A 15,496-nucleotide genomic window follows, 5' to 3' on the forward strand; every position below is an offset into this window, starting at 1 on the left:
TCATTTCTAGCATAAAGCAATGATATTAATACAGTTCTATTTTGTCATAAATTAACATTTGAAACCAAATTACCAGTCCAAATATTTCCACTGTAGCAGTAATTTACTACAGAAAACCTTTAGCCTCAAATACTTAATGTGTCCAAAATACCTCAATTATTCTCATAGATAATATGTACTAGTGAAGCCTGATATAATAAAAGTTAACTATTTGATTAATTTCTTCAGCAAATATTTACTTTTGAACAGAGTATATAGCATGAAGATACAGTCTCTGTAATATCAAAAATTTAATTTTTGTGATTAAACATGACTCAATATTTTTCATCCCATGACATGAAAAGTGGGGAGATGCCATAGAATTTAAAAAACAAATGTATCAGTTTTTAGGAATACAAATTTAAAATAGTTTGAATCAAAGAAAATATAAGGCAATGATTCTGGTTCAAAATCTCATTTGATTTTGCTTAATGGTATTTTAGATGAGTCTGGAGGAAAGGGACTTGGTTCTTTAAGAAGTAGATGCTGGGATGCAGCTCTACCTCCCATATCTTTAACATCTGGGCAATTTTCCTGCTTTCCATTTAACCATATGAACCTTGACGACTCCAGCATTTCTTGGATTTCTAAATTCTTGAACTCTTCCCCACATTAGCTAAGAAGCTCCTTATCATGTTCTCATCTCCCAAGATCCCTATCTTAGTGACTTCCTTTTCCATGATTATCTTACCTTTCCCCTTCAATACAAACTTAACCAGCTGTCATCATTCATCCTGCCCCATTTGGAGTCTATTAGCACATTCCCTAAATATTGCCATTTAAATTCTGCTCCTACAAATACCCTTTGCTCTTCTGTCTCCTTACTGGATCAATCCAAAGTTCTGAATTATTGCTTACTATTCACTTTCTCTATTGCTGCTAAAAACCTAAAACCAAGTCACCAAGTCATGCTTAACTGGCTCATTACAAATTCCTGCTAGCTAGTTTCTAATGGACCTTTACTGATGTTTATGGTCCATGTCCTTTTTTCTTTTTCTTTTTATTCAACCATTTCAATTTGCCCAGCATACTTTCAATAAACTCATTTTATTTAAAAGCCACGGTTCCACACCCTCCCAATCTTGATGTTCCTTCTATTCCTGGCCACTCCTTGACTTAGGTGAGCAAATCTAGATCAACAGACAAAAAGACTTATTTTCTTCCACAGAGAAATAGAAGGCCAGGGTAGAAATGATGGGATCTGTATGGGAAATGATAGCTTTTTCTCAGAATTCATGATTGAAAAGGAAAGGAAGGTTAGATAGTCTGACAAGCAACCTAGTGTTTAGGAGAGCAGAGTCCAAAAGGTTAAAAAAAACCTCATGACCTAAAGAAAATTTTATTTCCTGGAAGTCAGCTATTAGGGTTGAGAACAGCAGAATGGATGGGAAACTCTTAGGAACAAAATTCTGGTCAGACATGGTAAGGCGTGTTTGTAATTCCTGTTAGGCGCCAAGACTGGGGCTGGTGAGTCACAGGTTGGGAAGGTCTGAGCTGTCACAGGGATAAAATGTGATTTTCTGCCCTAGATTCAGAGTTAACAAAGAAATGGATATGGATTTGGAAGGAGTAGGTAAATGGACGGGAGGGATAAAAGGAAGGGAGGAAGGAAGAAAGGAACCCATGTTTTTTAAAAGCCCATATTGGCAACAATGCTAAAAGAGAGAGGACTGATATTTGGCTTTGATGGAACAAAAATGTAATAGCCAATGGATAAAAGTCAGCTCCTCAAGTTTCATTTTGGCACTGGAGGGAAAAAAAATGGCTTCTAGGGAAATGAAACCCAAGATAACTCTAGAAGTAATAGGTTAACAGCTAACTACCCTCAAGAAGTTCAGCGATCAAGCTTAGATAAATACAATCCCAGGGCACCAAAAAACAAAAACAAACAAAAAAATGGCAAAAGTTTAGGATTCAAGAAGGGAAAAGTATTTTTTAAAAATGGGCCAGTGAATCTGATGTCACTTTCCATCACTGTGCCACAATGGAGGGAGTTGGTCCTAGAATAGTGAACTGAATAGAACCAAAAGATCCTTGTACAAGGCAAGAGTAAGATCATATGATGATCAATTGTGATGGACGTGGCTCTTTTCAGTAATGAGGTGATTCAGGACAATTCCAAGAGACTTGTTATGGAGAGAGCCATTGGTATCCAGAGAAAGGACCATGGCAATTTCATTTTTTTAGTTGCTGTTTGCTTGCTTTTTGTTTTCTTTCTCATATTTTTTCCTTTTTGATCTGCTTTTTCTCGTGCAGCATAATAAATATGGAAGCATGTTTCGAAAAATTGCACATTTAACATATATTGGATTATTTGTCATCTAGGGAAGGAAGTGGGGGGAAGGAAAGGAGAAAAATTTGTTACACAAGGTTTTGCAAGAATGAAAGTCGAAAACTGTATTTGCATATATTTTGATAATAAAAAGCAATTATATTTAAAAAAGAATGTTATTATATTAATTTTATTTAATTATCCTCTCTCTATTATATCATCCTGATCTCATTATCCAACTCTCTATCCCCCACTGCCATTAAAATTTTCCATTTAGATATCCTGCTGCCACTTCAAATTCAACATATCCAAAATTAAGCTTACCATTACTTCTCTCTCATTGATTCTCCCAGTCTTAGGCAAAAGATCTCAGTTCGTTTCCTCAGTACTCATATTCAGTCTACAGATTCTGCTGATCTTCCTTCTCTTTCCCATTACCACCACCCTAATTTATCTCCTTACTCCCTCATGCCAGGGATACTCTGAGGACCTTTAATTAAACTTCTTTCCTCAAGTTTCTCTTCCTCCTCAAAGCTAAAATACACAAAACTGCCAAATTAATTTCCCTAAATCACTGATTTAGTCATTTACTTGCTCAAAAATCTTTCCTGGCAGCCCATTTGAATGAGATTCCAACTCCTAAAACTGCATTTATGCCAGTACATAGCTATCGTGCAGTCTTCTTCTTTGAGATACCCACTATGACCATAATTTGTGGCTTTTTCTTTCTATTTCTCTATCTTGGCTCATGTTATTTTTCTTCCCACTTGCACCATCTATCCTTTTCCCTTTTTCTTTCCTTTCTAAATCCTTAGATTTAGAATCTAAGCTACATAATCTAAAATCTAAAAGCTACATAAACTTCAGAATACAACTCTTCAAAATCCAACTCCTTCAAGAAGCCTTCTCAGACAAATCCAGTTTCTCCTTATCACTAAACAAATACTTAACTGCATCCTTCCCTTGACAATCATGTACTACTGTTTTGGGGAGCTTATACTTTGTCTTTTCACATGCATGTGTCTTGTCTTATCTCCTTAACCAGACTGTAAATTCTTTGAAGGAAGACACCTGATTTTTTGTATTCCATACATCACTAAGACTAGAATATATAGCAGGCACTCAAGAAATATCCCCGGTTGCTTCACTTTTAAGTAGTTGCAAGAGATTAGCAAGATCCAGATTCTTTTATCATTAAAGACTGTCCTCTAAAAGCCCAGAACTGCAGGTTCTTTATTGATAAAAATTAAAAGCATCCTGTTCTGCGCAGTTCAGCCAATGCAGATATGCCCAGAGCTAAGAGAATGTGTTAACATGTTCCTCCTGTTAAGCAGGTAACTGTCACAAATGGAAAATGGCCAGGAGCTCTGAAAACATCCTAGGAAATTCAAATTGAAACAGAGTCAATATTTAGATAAGCATGCTTAATAATATTTGAATGTAGTGACAAAAGTACATACATACTAATGTGATTGTATTATTTTAACCTTTATTTTAACTTGCACATCACAGTTATAAGAAAAATATTAGAGAACAATTAAATATGTGCTGTTAGTAATTTCATTTTTGTGGAAAATGCATTAGCAAGTAGGTCATTTGCAAAATACATCTCATTTATTCTGACTTGAAGAAGAATGGGCCCACGCACTCAGAAATAGGACCTCAATATACTTAGTGGTAATTACCCAAAGAGTGAGGCTGGCACCAAAAGCAGAATTAATCATTCTATAAGGGCTTGTCTTGAAATTTTAAACCTTTTAAATACTAAAAAGCATCAGAATTTTTAACAGTTCACAAAATGTTACTGAAATGAGGAAAAATAAGTCGTGCACATGAAGACATTTCACTTTACTAAAAAATTCTTTTTTTTAAAATCAGTTATCTCAGTGTGTAGTTTAGTTTGGTATCACACACCTTACTGATCTCCCCATCATGTACCAGTGTGTTCTTTGTGGTTCATGACCTTATTTATTACTCCTCAAAGATATAAGAAAACAAATCATCTCACTAATCTTGCTCTTATTATTGCATTTGGCTTCTTGACTGGACTTCCCTTCTCCAACACATCAGTCTGAGCTTTCCTCAGGTCAAAAAACCTTAAGGTTTTCAGGAAAAGATGTCAAATGCTAAGCAGGAATAAATTGAAGGCATTCCTCAGTCTGACTTGAAACCCTATTTCAATTATATTTAATATAATATTTCTTAGATCACATTCTACTTGGCAAGGTATGACTATGTAAACAATTAAAAAATGACAATATCTACTCTCGACAGGTTTCTAGTTCATTGTGGGAATATAATATTTCATATGTTAGACACATAAAGAGTATAGGGTGACAGAGAATAAAAGGTTCTGGGCAAATTTGGAGATGGGAAGAAAGAACAGTTTCAGTCAGGGAAGTCTTCCTGGTGAAGATGGTTTAAAATTAGGAGAATATTGTCATGTGGAATTGAATAAGGAGTATATTCTACCATTCAGGCAATAGGAACACTTTGTATGGAAAACAAAGAGAGATAAGATGGAAATATTAAGTTTGGAGAATATCTGTTACCCTCTTTGGCTGGAAAATAGAGTTTGTTTTTTTTTCAACAGGAAGTGACCTGAAATAAGGCTAGAAAATATGATATGTTGTAGTCAGTTTGTGAATACAGAATTAAACTGGTAAAGTATCCACTCCAATTTGTCAAAATAATAGCCTTATCTGCCAGCTAATTATGTATCTGAAGAGAATTTTTAAAATTGCTTATGTTTTTTTGAAACACACACATATATATATGCAATATTTTTACTGTATTTAAAAAAACCTCATATTTAAATTTGATATGTCAATATTAAAAATATTTTAGCTATTAAATATTAATAGTATGTTAAAAGTATATGATTATCTAATACTCTTAATAGACACTTTTATTTAACAAATTTCAGATTTTTCTAATTATGATTAAATTATTTCATTAACTTTATAAAGCATGAAGTGAAAAAAATTATAATCATTACCATGAAAAAATGTAAATACACTTTAGTTAATTTTGAAATGTTATTTGTATGGAGTTGATACCTCTAAAGTGGTAATTTTGGTGAAGCAAGTCAGCTACAATAATACCTAAAGAAACAATTCTCTAGTTGTAACATAGTATAATTTATTTCCAGATATACTATTTGACTACTGAATCTCACCATATCAAGGATGATAAAATTTAGGAACACATCAACTCCATTCAGATTTTAATAATTTAATTTCTGAAGAGGTTTATCTGAATTGTTAGAAATTTTGAATTATAGGACAATCCAAAGAAATGTAGCAATATATTTTAAAATATAATAAATATATTAAAATAATTTTCCTGATATTTCAAATGACAAAACTACATTTTTCATAGGGTTTCAGATCCTTTTACTCCTAGCTGAAATTGATCTTTGCCTAGGTAAAAGCAATTTTCATACTTATTAAAGATGTTGGGAATGTTTCCATATTCATAAAGCTCCAAGAGGAAATCAATAGGAAGTAGTTGGTTCTAAACATATAATTGGGGTACACAGACTTGGCAAAATGCAACGTTATGTCAGTGACATTTTGCTATCTCTTACATCTTTACTCAGCTCTACAGGGCCTGCAAGGAGCACTTTAGCTATTCCTGTTGCTATAATGCTGAATATATTTAGGTTGTGCCACAAGTATTAACAGAACCAAGAACCTATCTTCAAGTTTAATTGCATAGCAAGATGATGATCCTGATAAAACCTCCACAGAAATGTATTTGACAATAACCACATTTTACTATCAAGTTAAATTTACTCCCAGAAATGTAAGGATGCTAACTAGATCTTTAGAGAATCAGACAAGGGTTAGTATTTCAAAGGGCAACTTTGCTCCAAATCCAAACTCAGAGCTTGTATATGCAGCAGGAAAATAAATATTAGTGACATTTTTGTAGGGTTAATTGTTCAAATACAAAGGAAAGATACTTATATTTCTATTTTGTTCCTTTAAATGAACTTATTATATAATATTAAATATTGATTATTATAATAATATTGATATATTGTAATCAATATTATATATAATACATATAACGTTATATAATATATATTAAATATAATAATAATATTAAATATTGATTCATTGCTATCTGTGTATTTCCATGTACACATGTGCATATTAGGGGAAAAGACTGAATGAGTGTGATCATGTGTGAATATGAGAATATAAATGTCTAGGGAGTTTATTTTCTTTTAAACACAGTAAATAACAATAGGAATTAGGAAAATTCTATGAATGGTCTAATTAAAAGCTGGACCATAATGAGAAAATACAATATTCCTCCTTTCTTTCTGGCAAAGGAATTTTTGTATAATTTTGTATTATTTATATAATTTGTATATTTTTTGTATTTGTATAATTAATTCTTTGGTATTACTCTGCATTTATCAAAAAAGCAGTATTTCTTACAGTTTAGACAAACAAACATACTTGGAAAAAAGGAATAAAATCCCTCCCCCTAGGACCATTGAAAGGTCCTGAAGGCCATTTAAAACCTGATCAAGATTTAATCTTGAGTGAAAACACAGAAGGGACAAGACAGGAAGGTATTCTTTTCAATGGGACAATAAAATCATTTAAATCTGAAAACTGTTCAAATTGTAGCTGATAATAAATGCAAGATATTCTCTGCTCTTACAACAAGATACTTGGAAGCCTACTACTACTTCAGAAGATGAGCTGTGGTCTTCAGAAAATCTTAGTAGACAGCACTGGGGAGGATCTGAGAGCCCAAATTCTAAGATTAAAAAGGGAATGTAGCTGTGCAGAAAAGGAAAACAGACAACAGATAATCCAATTAAAGTGACTTTCAACTGGGAAAACAAATACTGGGTGAGCTTATTATTAATAATAATACCAATTAAAGGAAAATTCACCTTCAATCTATGCTTAGAGAGAAAATAAACAAGCTAAGTTAAGCTGAGAATTTAAATTGAATGTATGCGGAACATTCTTTTACTGGGACAAAATAACAAAAGAAAAACAACTTACCCATAAGCAATTCCGGCAATTGTACATTTCTTAAACTGCATCACGTTGCAAGTCAGGGTACCAGTTTTATCAGAAAATATGTATTTGACCTAAATGAATGTTTAAAAATTCACATGAACATTGCAAAGGTCACTTTCAGTCTTGTCCATTAAATGATAAGTATGAAGAGAGAAACCTAATTTACTTCCTGTTTTGTTTTTTACTAGCAACTCAATAAAATTTACAATATTTTTTAGTATAGTTTAGTTTAATATAGTAATTTTACTATATTACAATGATTTACCAGCAATCAAGAAACTGACTTGCTTCTACTTATCTCAGAGTAGCTCAATTACATTTCAATATACTCTATAGCAAGCTTCACACAATTACCGAATGAAAATAAATATATGGAATAAATAATGGAAGCAGCTCAGACTGTACCATTTATAGTAATGAATGAAAAAAATATGTAAAAAAATAGTATTGCTTATTGTTCACAAAGAACTAAAGTGCTTATCAGGGTCTCCCAAGGTGGCAAATAATGAACTAAAAATGTGTAGTACTTACAGAAGTGATGTCAAAGAATAATAGATTTCATCAAACAAATAGAAGTATCATTAAACATAAAGTTGGTAAATGTTAATAGCACACAGGAACAGTTCCTCCTTTTATACTGCCATGAACAAACCTTAGAGTGTTAGAGTTTTAAATCTAAGTAGGAAGCAACTACTGATCTAAGAGATTGCTTTATATTGATCATTATAAGATTTCAAGTAACATCACTCACTTAGTAAGCATTTATTAAGTGCCTACTATGTTCTAGACACTGTGCTAAGCACTAGGGATAGAGAGAGAGAAAAAAATAAATCCTGCCCTCAAGGAGCTCATAATCTAATGGAGGAGATATAACACTATATATGAATTTTTCCATTTATATTAAAAAAATCTAATAACAATCATAAGATCATTGGATTTTATTCAAAGAATCACAGATTTGGAGTTAAAAGGAACCTGAGAGATTGTCTAGTACAACGTTGACATTTATTAGGTTGCTGAGAATGTCAATGACCTACCTAAGACCATACAATTATTAAGAGGTAGGGATTATTTATAAATAATAAATATTAGTAGTAAAATCCCTTTGCCTACTTAATAATTTTCTCTTAAGAGCATACATTTCTTTTTTTTTATTATTATAGCTTTTTATATGCATGGGTAATTTTTCAACATTGACCCTTGCAAAATCTTTTGTTTCAACTTTTCCCCTCCTTCCCTCCACCCCTTCCCCTACATGGCAGGTAGTCCCATACAGAGCATAAATTTCTTTAGAGAACTCTCCTCCTACAGTGACATCCTTCTCTTGGTTAAATGATCTGTCGAGGATTCCCCAGGTTGGCCAGAAATCTGACTCCCATCCAGACGTATTTCACTTACCTGGCCAAGTTCTTCATTGAGATTGGATGTCCGAGCCATAGCAGAAGTGTCTGTCGGTTCATAATGCATATCTAGATCCTAAACATCAAAAAAGTGAATGTACACTTATAAACCAGGCATTTTCAGTCAGTCAATAACATTTATTGAGCTCTTGTGACACAGGTAAAAACTAGGAATACAAAGAAAGGCAAAAATCATTCCCTGCTCTTAAGAAGGCTAATGGGGATATTGTCTGCTCTTTAAAAAGAAAGGCAGAGAAAGACTGACAGATAGACATTATTTAGGGATGGGGCAGGGAGTGGACCAGAGATTTCACTGATATAGGAAACTCCTAGGTGAGGAAACAGGACAACCAGGTAATGTTGTGGACAGAGACATTTTCGGAAAAACATTCAATAATAATATCACTACCTTTATCACAATTTTTAAAACAACTTAGTCTTAATATATTTAGGATTCTGAAATAGGAGAAGAGAGAGCTAAGGGGATACTTGGTCTTAATGCATCAGAATCACAAAGTTTTAGAGCCTACAAAATCAAAGATAATTTTGTCCAAAACATTTCATGTAATTGATGAAGATTCAGTGATTTGGCTAAGCTTGCTCCATACAATTCATTCTTCTATAGCTGGAGATTAAGCAGTTTCAATTTAGGTTGAACAACTAGTTAGAAGCAAAAATCAAGAGTACAGTTTCAGTTTTTTGACACCTAGTGCAATCCTCTTTCCAATTCATCATGATTGACTTAGCCTAGTTTGAGCTATTAATAGTAAGAACTGTTTCACTGTTATAGGTCGTATGGCTACTCAAAAATAAATGCTCAAAATAAATCTTTTAAAATATTCTATAAATCAGACATCACATTATTTTACCATATTGTGGCTAATAATCATGATTTAGTGAAATTTTACTGGAATATTTTGACAAAATAAATATATCTTGTATATTTACATTTCTACTCCTGCAAAATTAGTGTACTTGTTTTGCTTTTAAAGCTTGCCTTTTTTGATGAATTAGTGTATATCAATTAATTTATAATATACTGATTTTCCAATATCAATTTAAAATAAAGAAAAATACATATCCAATATGATTTCTAAATTTGTACAAGTTTAGACGGCCCACTTCAAGTAATCCAGTTTTATGAAGCCAAGTGTTAGCAAAAAAGATTGCTTTATGAAATAATTCTATATTTTTCTGTCTTCATATTCTTGTTCCTATGAAGGTTGAAACCTAAGTCCATTTTGAATATAATTTTATTTACAAATGTGAGTTATGTTCAAAACAGAATTGATTATCTTTAGCACCCAAACCACTTTTCCTTTATATTTTCCTAATTCTATTTAATTCACTACAGTCTTTTCATCTATACTTGTAACTTCAGACGCTAATACGTTTTCTATATAACTATAAAACTAAGATTTCTATGACACAGATCTGATCATGTCACTCCTTAGCTAAAAAGAAAAGCTTATCTATAAAATAGAAAGGATAACAGCAACTCCTTTTCAAGGCTATAAATAAGATCAGTTGAGATAATATTGGTAAAGTGCTTTATAAATTTTATTTTTATTATTAACATCTATAGAATAAACTTCTCAATTTGAAGCTTAAGGTCCTTTGCCATATGTATTCACTATCTTCCTGGTCTTATTTCATATGTTTTATCTTCAAGTGTTCTATACTCCAGCCAAATTGTTACTAGGATGCATAAACCATAAGAGAGTATGTAAATGTCAATTATTAATAGCAGTAGTAGAATGACATGAATAGGTGAAGTATCTGTGGTTCTTTATCAGCATATCATTATCAGTAGTATTTTAAAAGCCTAAGTAATATTATCATGTAGCAAACATGAAGGCAGAAAAAAATTAATTTAATCTTATATCCTGCTTTTTAATTAAGAAACTATGGTTTCTATATGGTAAGCAACCAAAAAATTGATTTATCAAGAAGAAAGGCATAATTTATTTTCATTGGATTCAGTTTATTAACCAATACTGAAGACTTTAGCCTTGGAGGGTAAGAAATGTCACCTTCTCTCAGGGCAAATGTTAATTAAAAAGCCACAGAGAAAAGAAATATGAAAATGAAAGAACACCACTGGGTAAGAAATAAAACTCTCAAGAGTCTTAAGGAAAATGATATCTATAGTCACTAGTCTTAAGTGTTAGAAAAAACAAAACCATTATTAGAAAACAATGAATTTTACCAACATAAAAATTCTAGCAATGTCCACGATTTTATTTTAATTCCTAAATTCAAAAAATTTAGATTATGTAGAACAACAAATGAAAACATTTATCTAAACTCCTGCAATTTAGCTACTGCAGAAGAATGAACTATTTTAGTTTATACAATATACTAGGTATGCCTAAATATAAAAGGTGTATGAAAAGGGGCGAGGTAAAATGCCGAATTGGGCTTTTCAAGGTCAAATCTTTCACAAATAACTGCTCTAATGTTTTTTTCTAGTAAGGCACTGGCTATAGTAAATTAATCTTAAAAGTAGGGAACAATAATGTTCTTGTCCAAACATGTGATAATAAAAAGGCTACTCTTAAAGGAGTTATCACTGAGGGGAAGTCTGAGGGCTTCCCAGCAGTAGGGGATGTAATTTTAATCAATCAATTAATTGACAATCATTTATCAACAGCACTATATTCATAGGCCAAAGAAGGTCTCTCTAAGTGAGAATTAGTCCCACATTTTGCAGCCATGGATCAATACAAAGCCAACTAATGCAAACTGGCTTCAAACAAGTATCACTGGAATCTTAAGGTGGAGAGAAACTTAAGAGGTCATTCTGACCTCCTTATCTCCATATGGAAAAAACTGAGGTCCAGGGAAATAAAATTTAATGATTTTCCCATGGTTATAGAGCTAGTAATCAGCAAAAATGTATCTAGAATCTGAGTTTCAATTTCACAAATGGTGTCTTTTTGTTGTAGAAATAATTCTAAGCTCATTGCCCTTTAATCCAGATTTTAATGCATTATTTTAAAAGTTCAGATTTTAAAATGGAAAAGAACCACTCATTATTTGACAAGAAAAGTGAAAAGAACAATTAATAAAAATACATCTTAAATAGAAGCAATTTAAATATAAACTATATGATTCTATATTCTTCAATTTTCAACACATTATACTTTTGATTCTCATTAAATGTTAAGTACAGCAGATGATTATATACAACAAACATATTAATGTTAAGATGAATTTAAAATTTTCTAATTTTAAGAAATTGCATGAAATTTTTTCCTTCACATGTATATTTACATGTATAAAAATCCATTTATTTTTCAAAATTTCTCTTAAGATCTCAAAAACTGAATGTATATTTCATAACAAAAACTCTCAATATAAGAAAAAAATGCAAGCAACAAATATTTTGATATATAACCCAATGTACAATATTGGTATAAATCACAATAATTAATACTATTTACCCAATTTATGAAGTAAGCCTGGGTAAATTTAACAACTTCTAAAGTAACCAACAAGCTGATTGGAATGAGGTTGTTGAAGAGGATGATAAAAGTCAAGAAATTCAGCCCAAAATTGTTAGCTCCACCATCTGTTAAAAAAGGGAGGGAAAAGTTATTTTTGGTGACATTAAAAAAAAATATAACTTTAATAGGAAAAATCTGGTCCTCTAATATATGAGATAAATATCAATTTTTAATACACGTTGGGCCGATAGCAGTCCCTTTTTCTTAACTAAGAAATGTGCTTCAGTATCAAAGTTCATATTCTTGTCAGTCCTTTGACAACTCCAATGACATGGAAGTCCTTGACTGTCAAGGATTTCAAACTTCATTATTAATCAGGAAGTCCTTGGACAATAATGTATACATTTCATATGGGCAAGGGTTATCTTACACAATGTCTTATCAGTAGCTTCTTTAATAAACCTCTCTATAGTATACATTTCATTCAAATTTAAATAAATAATGTTCCTCTTCATCAATAATCAAAATGAAAAATAATCCCTCTATATCCCACCACAAATTTACACTGAATATGTGGGATTTTCCTGCCTTTCTGCCCTCTCCTGTTCTATTTCTTTTTCCATGTTCTTATTTTTCTTTCTCCCTCTGAAATCTGAGTATTTTTCATGGGAATGTACCAGGCTCTTTTTTTGTCCAACTTTCCCAGTGGTGAACACTGGCTCTAGAGTCAGCTGAGCTGAGTTCAAATCTCACTTGGGATGATTACAATTATTATTGTGTAAACTTAGTCAAGATCTTTTCATCTCCAAGAGCCTTGTTTTCCTACTCTGTAAAATGCAGCCAGAAAATATGGCTGCTGAAGTCTGTTCTACGTCAGAATGTTATGACCCTGTAAGCTCTTGTACTCCAATGACCTTAAAGCCTCAATTATCCCCTCCATGCAGGTGATTTCCATAGATCTATATATTTATATTTCTGTGAAAATACACATATACATATACAGATTTCATGTAAATATTGCTCCATCACTAAAAACTCAACATACCTGAACTCCTTCCCCTAATTAAATATAAGGACAAAATGATAGCAGCACAAGCACTATTATTATAGGAAATAGAGATAACAAATGACAAAGATAGCACATCAATTACTTTAAGGCTAGCTTTGGAAGGCATGCATCTCGAATAAATGTTATAAAGCATACAAAGAAAATCAGAAGAAAAGATTTTGTGACTTTTTATATTTTCTAGAGTGAGAATTATTTATTGGGTAGGTACATCTCAAAAGGAATTACAAAGCATTTACTAGAAATGCCTATTCAATCTATAATAGTAAAGAATATAAATGCTCCTATTTAATGACACTTCCCAGCAGGAAAACTTGACTAATGGTACAGAACTCATTTGCTCTCATGAGTTGAAAATTAAAGTACTTTCACTTTTAATGTTTTTAAGCTTGTAAAACACTTTGAAGCTCCAAAACGATTATTGTAATTGCCATAAATACAAACTTACTTGAGCTCTGCTTTCATTACTAAATGTAACTGGACATTTTCTTCTTTCATTACTAAATGAAACTGTGCAATTTCCTATTTAAAAAAAATTTTTTAAAGAAATTTTCATTTGTTGTATATCCTTGTGTATATTTATTGAAATATCTTGTTATAAAATTTTCATTTAAAAATGAAGATTATGAAAATAAATTGATTACAAATTTTATTTTTAGTAATTTTATAATTACAGAAAATATAAAAATCAGCTTTTCCTTGCTTTTTATATCAAACTTGTTTTCCAGGAATAGTGGGATCAAAGTCAGTATATTCCCAAGGTAAGTCTTGAGATCTAGGTTTTCCTAATCCAAAATCAGTTCTCTATTGCCTCAGAGATAGAGACCGAGAGACAGTGAATACCTTCTCAGTATATTTGCAAGAGTCTACAATGCTTGGATGTTTTATCCATAGTCATTCACTGAAAAAGTCCTAAATAAAATTTAAGATAAAAAATGCAACATAATGTTATGAGTACATAATTATCTGTATCTGAAAAAGTGTATGATATAACATGGTTCATGGCCTATTGAATTCCATTTGGATACTATGAATATTAATATTCTTATAAGGTGACTCCTCTGTTTCAGAAGCATTAATTTAGAAGCAGCAAACAGTCCTTTTCATTGTTTTCAAAGACAGGTGTTTGGAACCATGCAAACATGAGTACCAAAATTATCCTTGTCCCATAGGATAATTTTTTGACATAATTATTTTAAGACTTACAATTGAGATTGAGATACCAGTCCCTTCCAGAATGCCTTCGGTTCCAAATAGCCGAACCAATGGAACAGATTAGAGACATGGCAATCAGGATACAAAATAAAATCAGAATTTGTATATTTGTAATCCGTTCCACATTGGAGAGCTTCAGTGGTGGACTTGTTGAATTCTGAAGGGAAAAAGAATACAAATAACCAAAATGAGTTCTCAAAATGTATCTGGTGTGTCTATGTGTATAATAGTTCATAAAGTGGATAAGTCATATTTTTTTTACAATGACAATTTTACCTAACTAATCCATTTTTTCAATATCATTTCAATTAAATTACTAAAAGTTAATTACTAAGTTAGGAAAAGATAATAAAGTTTATTTCAAAAAACAAAGGGTTGGAAACCTCAAAGAAACCAGGAAAAATAAAAAGGAAAAGGAAGTTCATTAAGCAGTATCAGAGCTTAAACTATATAAGGGAAAGGGAAAACTTTGTTGAAATGTAAAAAAAGGATAATATTATTTTTAATAAATACCTTCTTGTATAAATAAAACATATATAGGCAAGAATTAAAGAAATGCAGAAAATTTGGGGGAAAACTTTTAGAGATAAATCTCTCCAATAAATTATGTATAAAAATTTTTCCCAAACTTTTCCTACATCTCTCAGATAGCATGCAATTGATTGATGCTGCTGTGATGGAGGAAAAGATGAGCTGTTTGATTTAGAAAAGCAGGGAAAGACTTGGACCTATGAAAAAATATGCTATACAATTTCAGGTGGAAATAAGCAAAGTATGGTCTTACAGATGTTTATATATATCCACATTTAATTGTAGTCTTCTTTAGTAAGGGGGAGGGAAATGGAGAGGGGGAAAAAATAAAGTAAAAACTGCACAAACAAAAGAGAACAAAAGAAAAGCAAAAAGGAAGCAAAGAAAAACTGGACTATTTTGAAATATTATGTAGATTTTTTTTCAATGGAAATTTGTTTTATATGTATCTTCTCTTATGGTCTGCTTTGCAC

At 31.7% G+C, this 15,496-nt stretch overlaps 1 protein-coding gene across 2 annotated transcripts in view; it reads right to left on the reverse strand.

Annotated features, from left to right (window-relative positions):
• ATP8A1 (ATPase phospholipid transporting 8A1) overlaps window positions 1-15,496 on the reverse strand; it is a 252,765-nt gene that overhangs the window by 158,611 nt on the left and 78,658 nt on the right. For both annotated transcript variants that reach the window (XM_031943440.1, XM_031943439.1), the window contains exons 11-14: window positions 14,484-14,649; window positions 12,209-12,336; window positions 8,761-8,838; window positions 7,345-7,433 (exon numbers count right to left, since the gene is read on the reverse strand). In XM_031943440.1, coding sequence (XP_031799300.1) covers window positions 7,345-7,433; window positions 8,761-8,838; window positions 12,209-12,336; window positions 14,484-14,649 — 461 coding nt within the window. The remainder of the gene's footprint in view (window positions 1-7,344; window positions 7,434-8,760; window positions 8,839-12,208; window positions 12,337-14,483; window positions 14,650-15,496) is intronic.

The sequence above is a fragment of the Sarcophilus harrisii genome, chromosome 6 (assembly GCF_902635505.1).
Source record: "Sarcophilus harrisii chromosome 6, mSarHar1.11, whole genome shotgun sequence".
Taxonomy (NCBI): domain Eukaryota; kingdom Metazoa; phylum Chordata; class Mammalia; order Dasyuromorphia; family Dasyuridae; genus Sarcophilus; species Sarcophilus harrisii.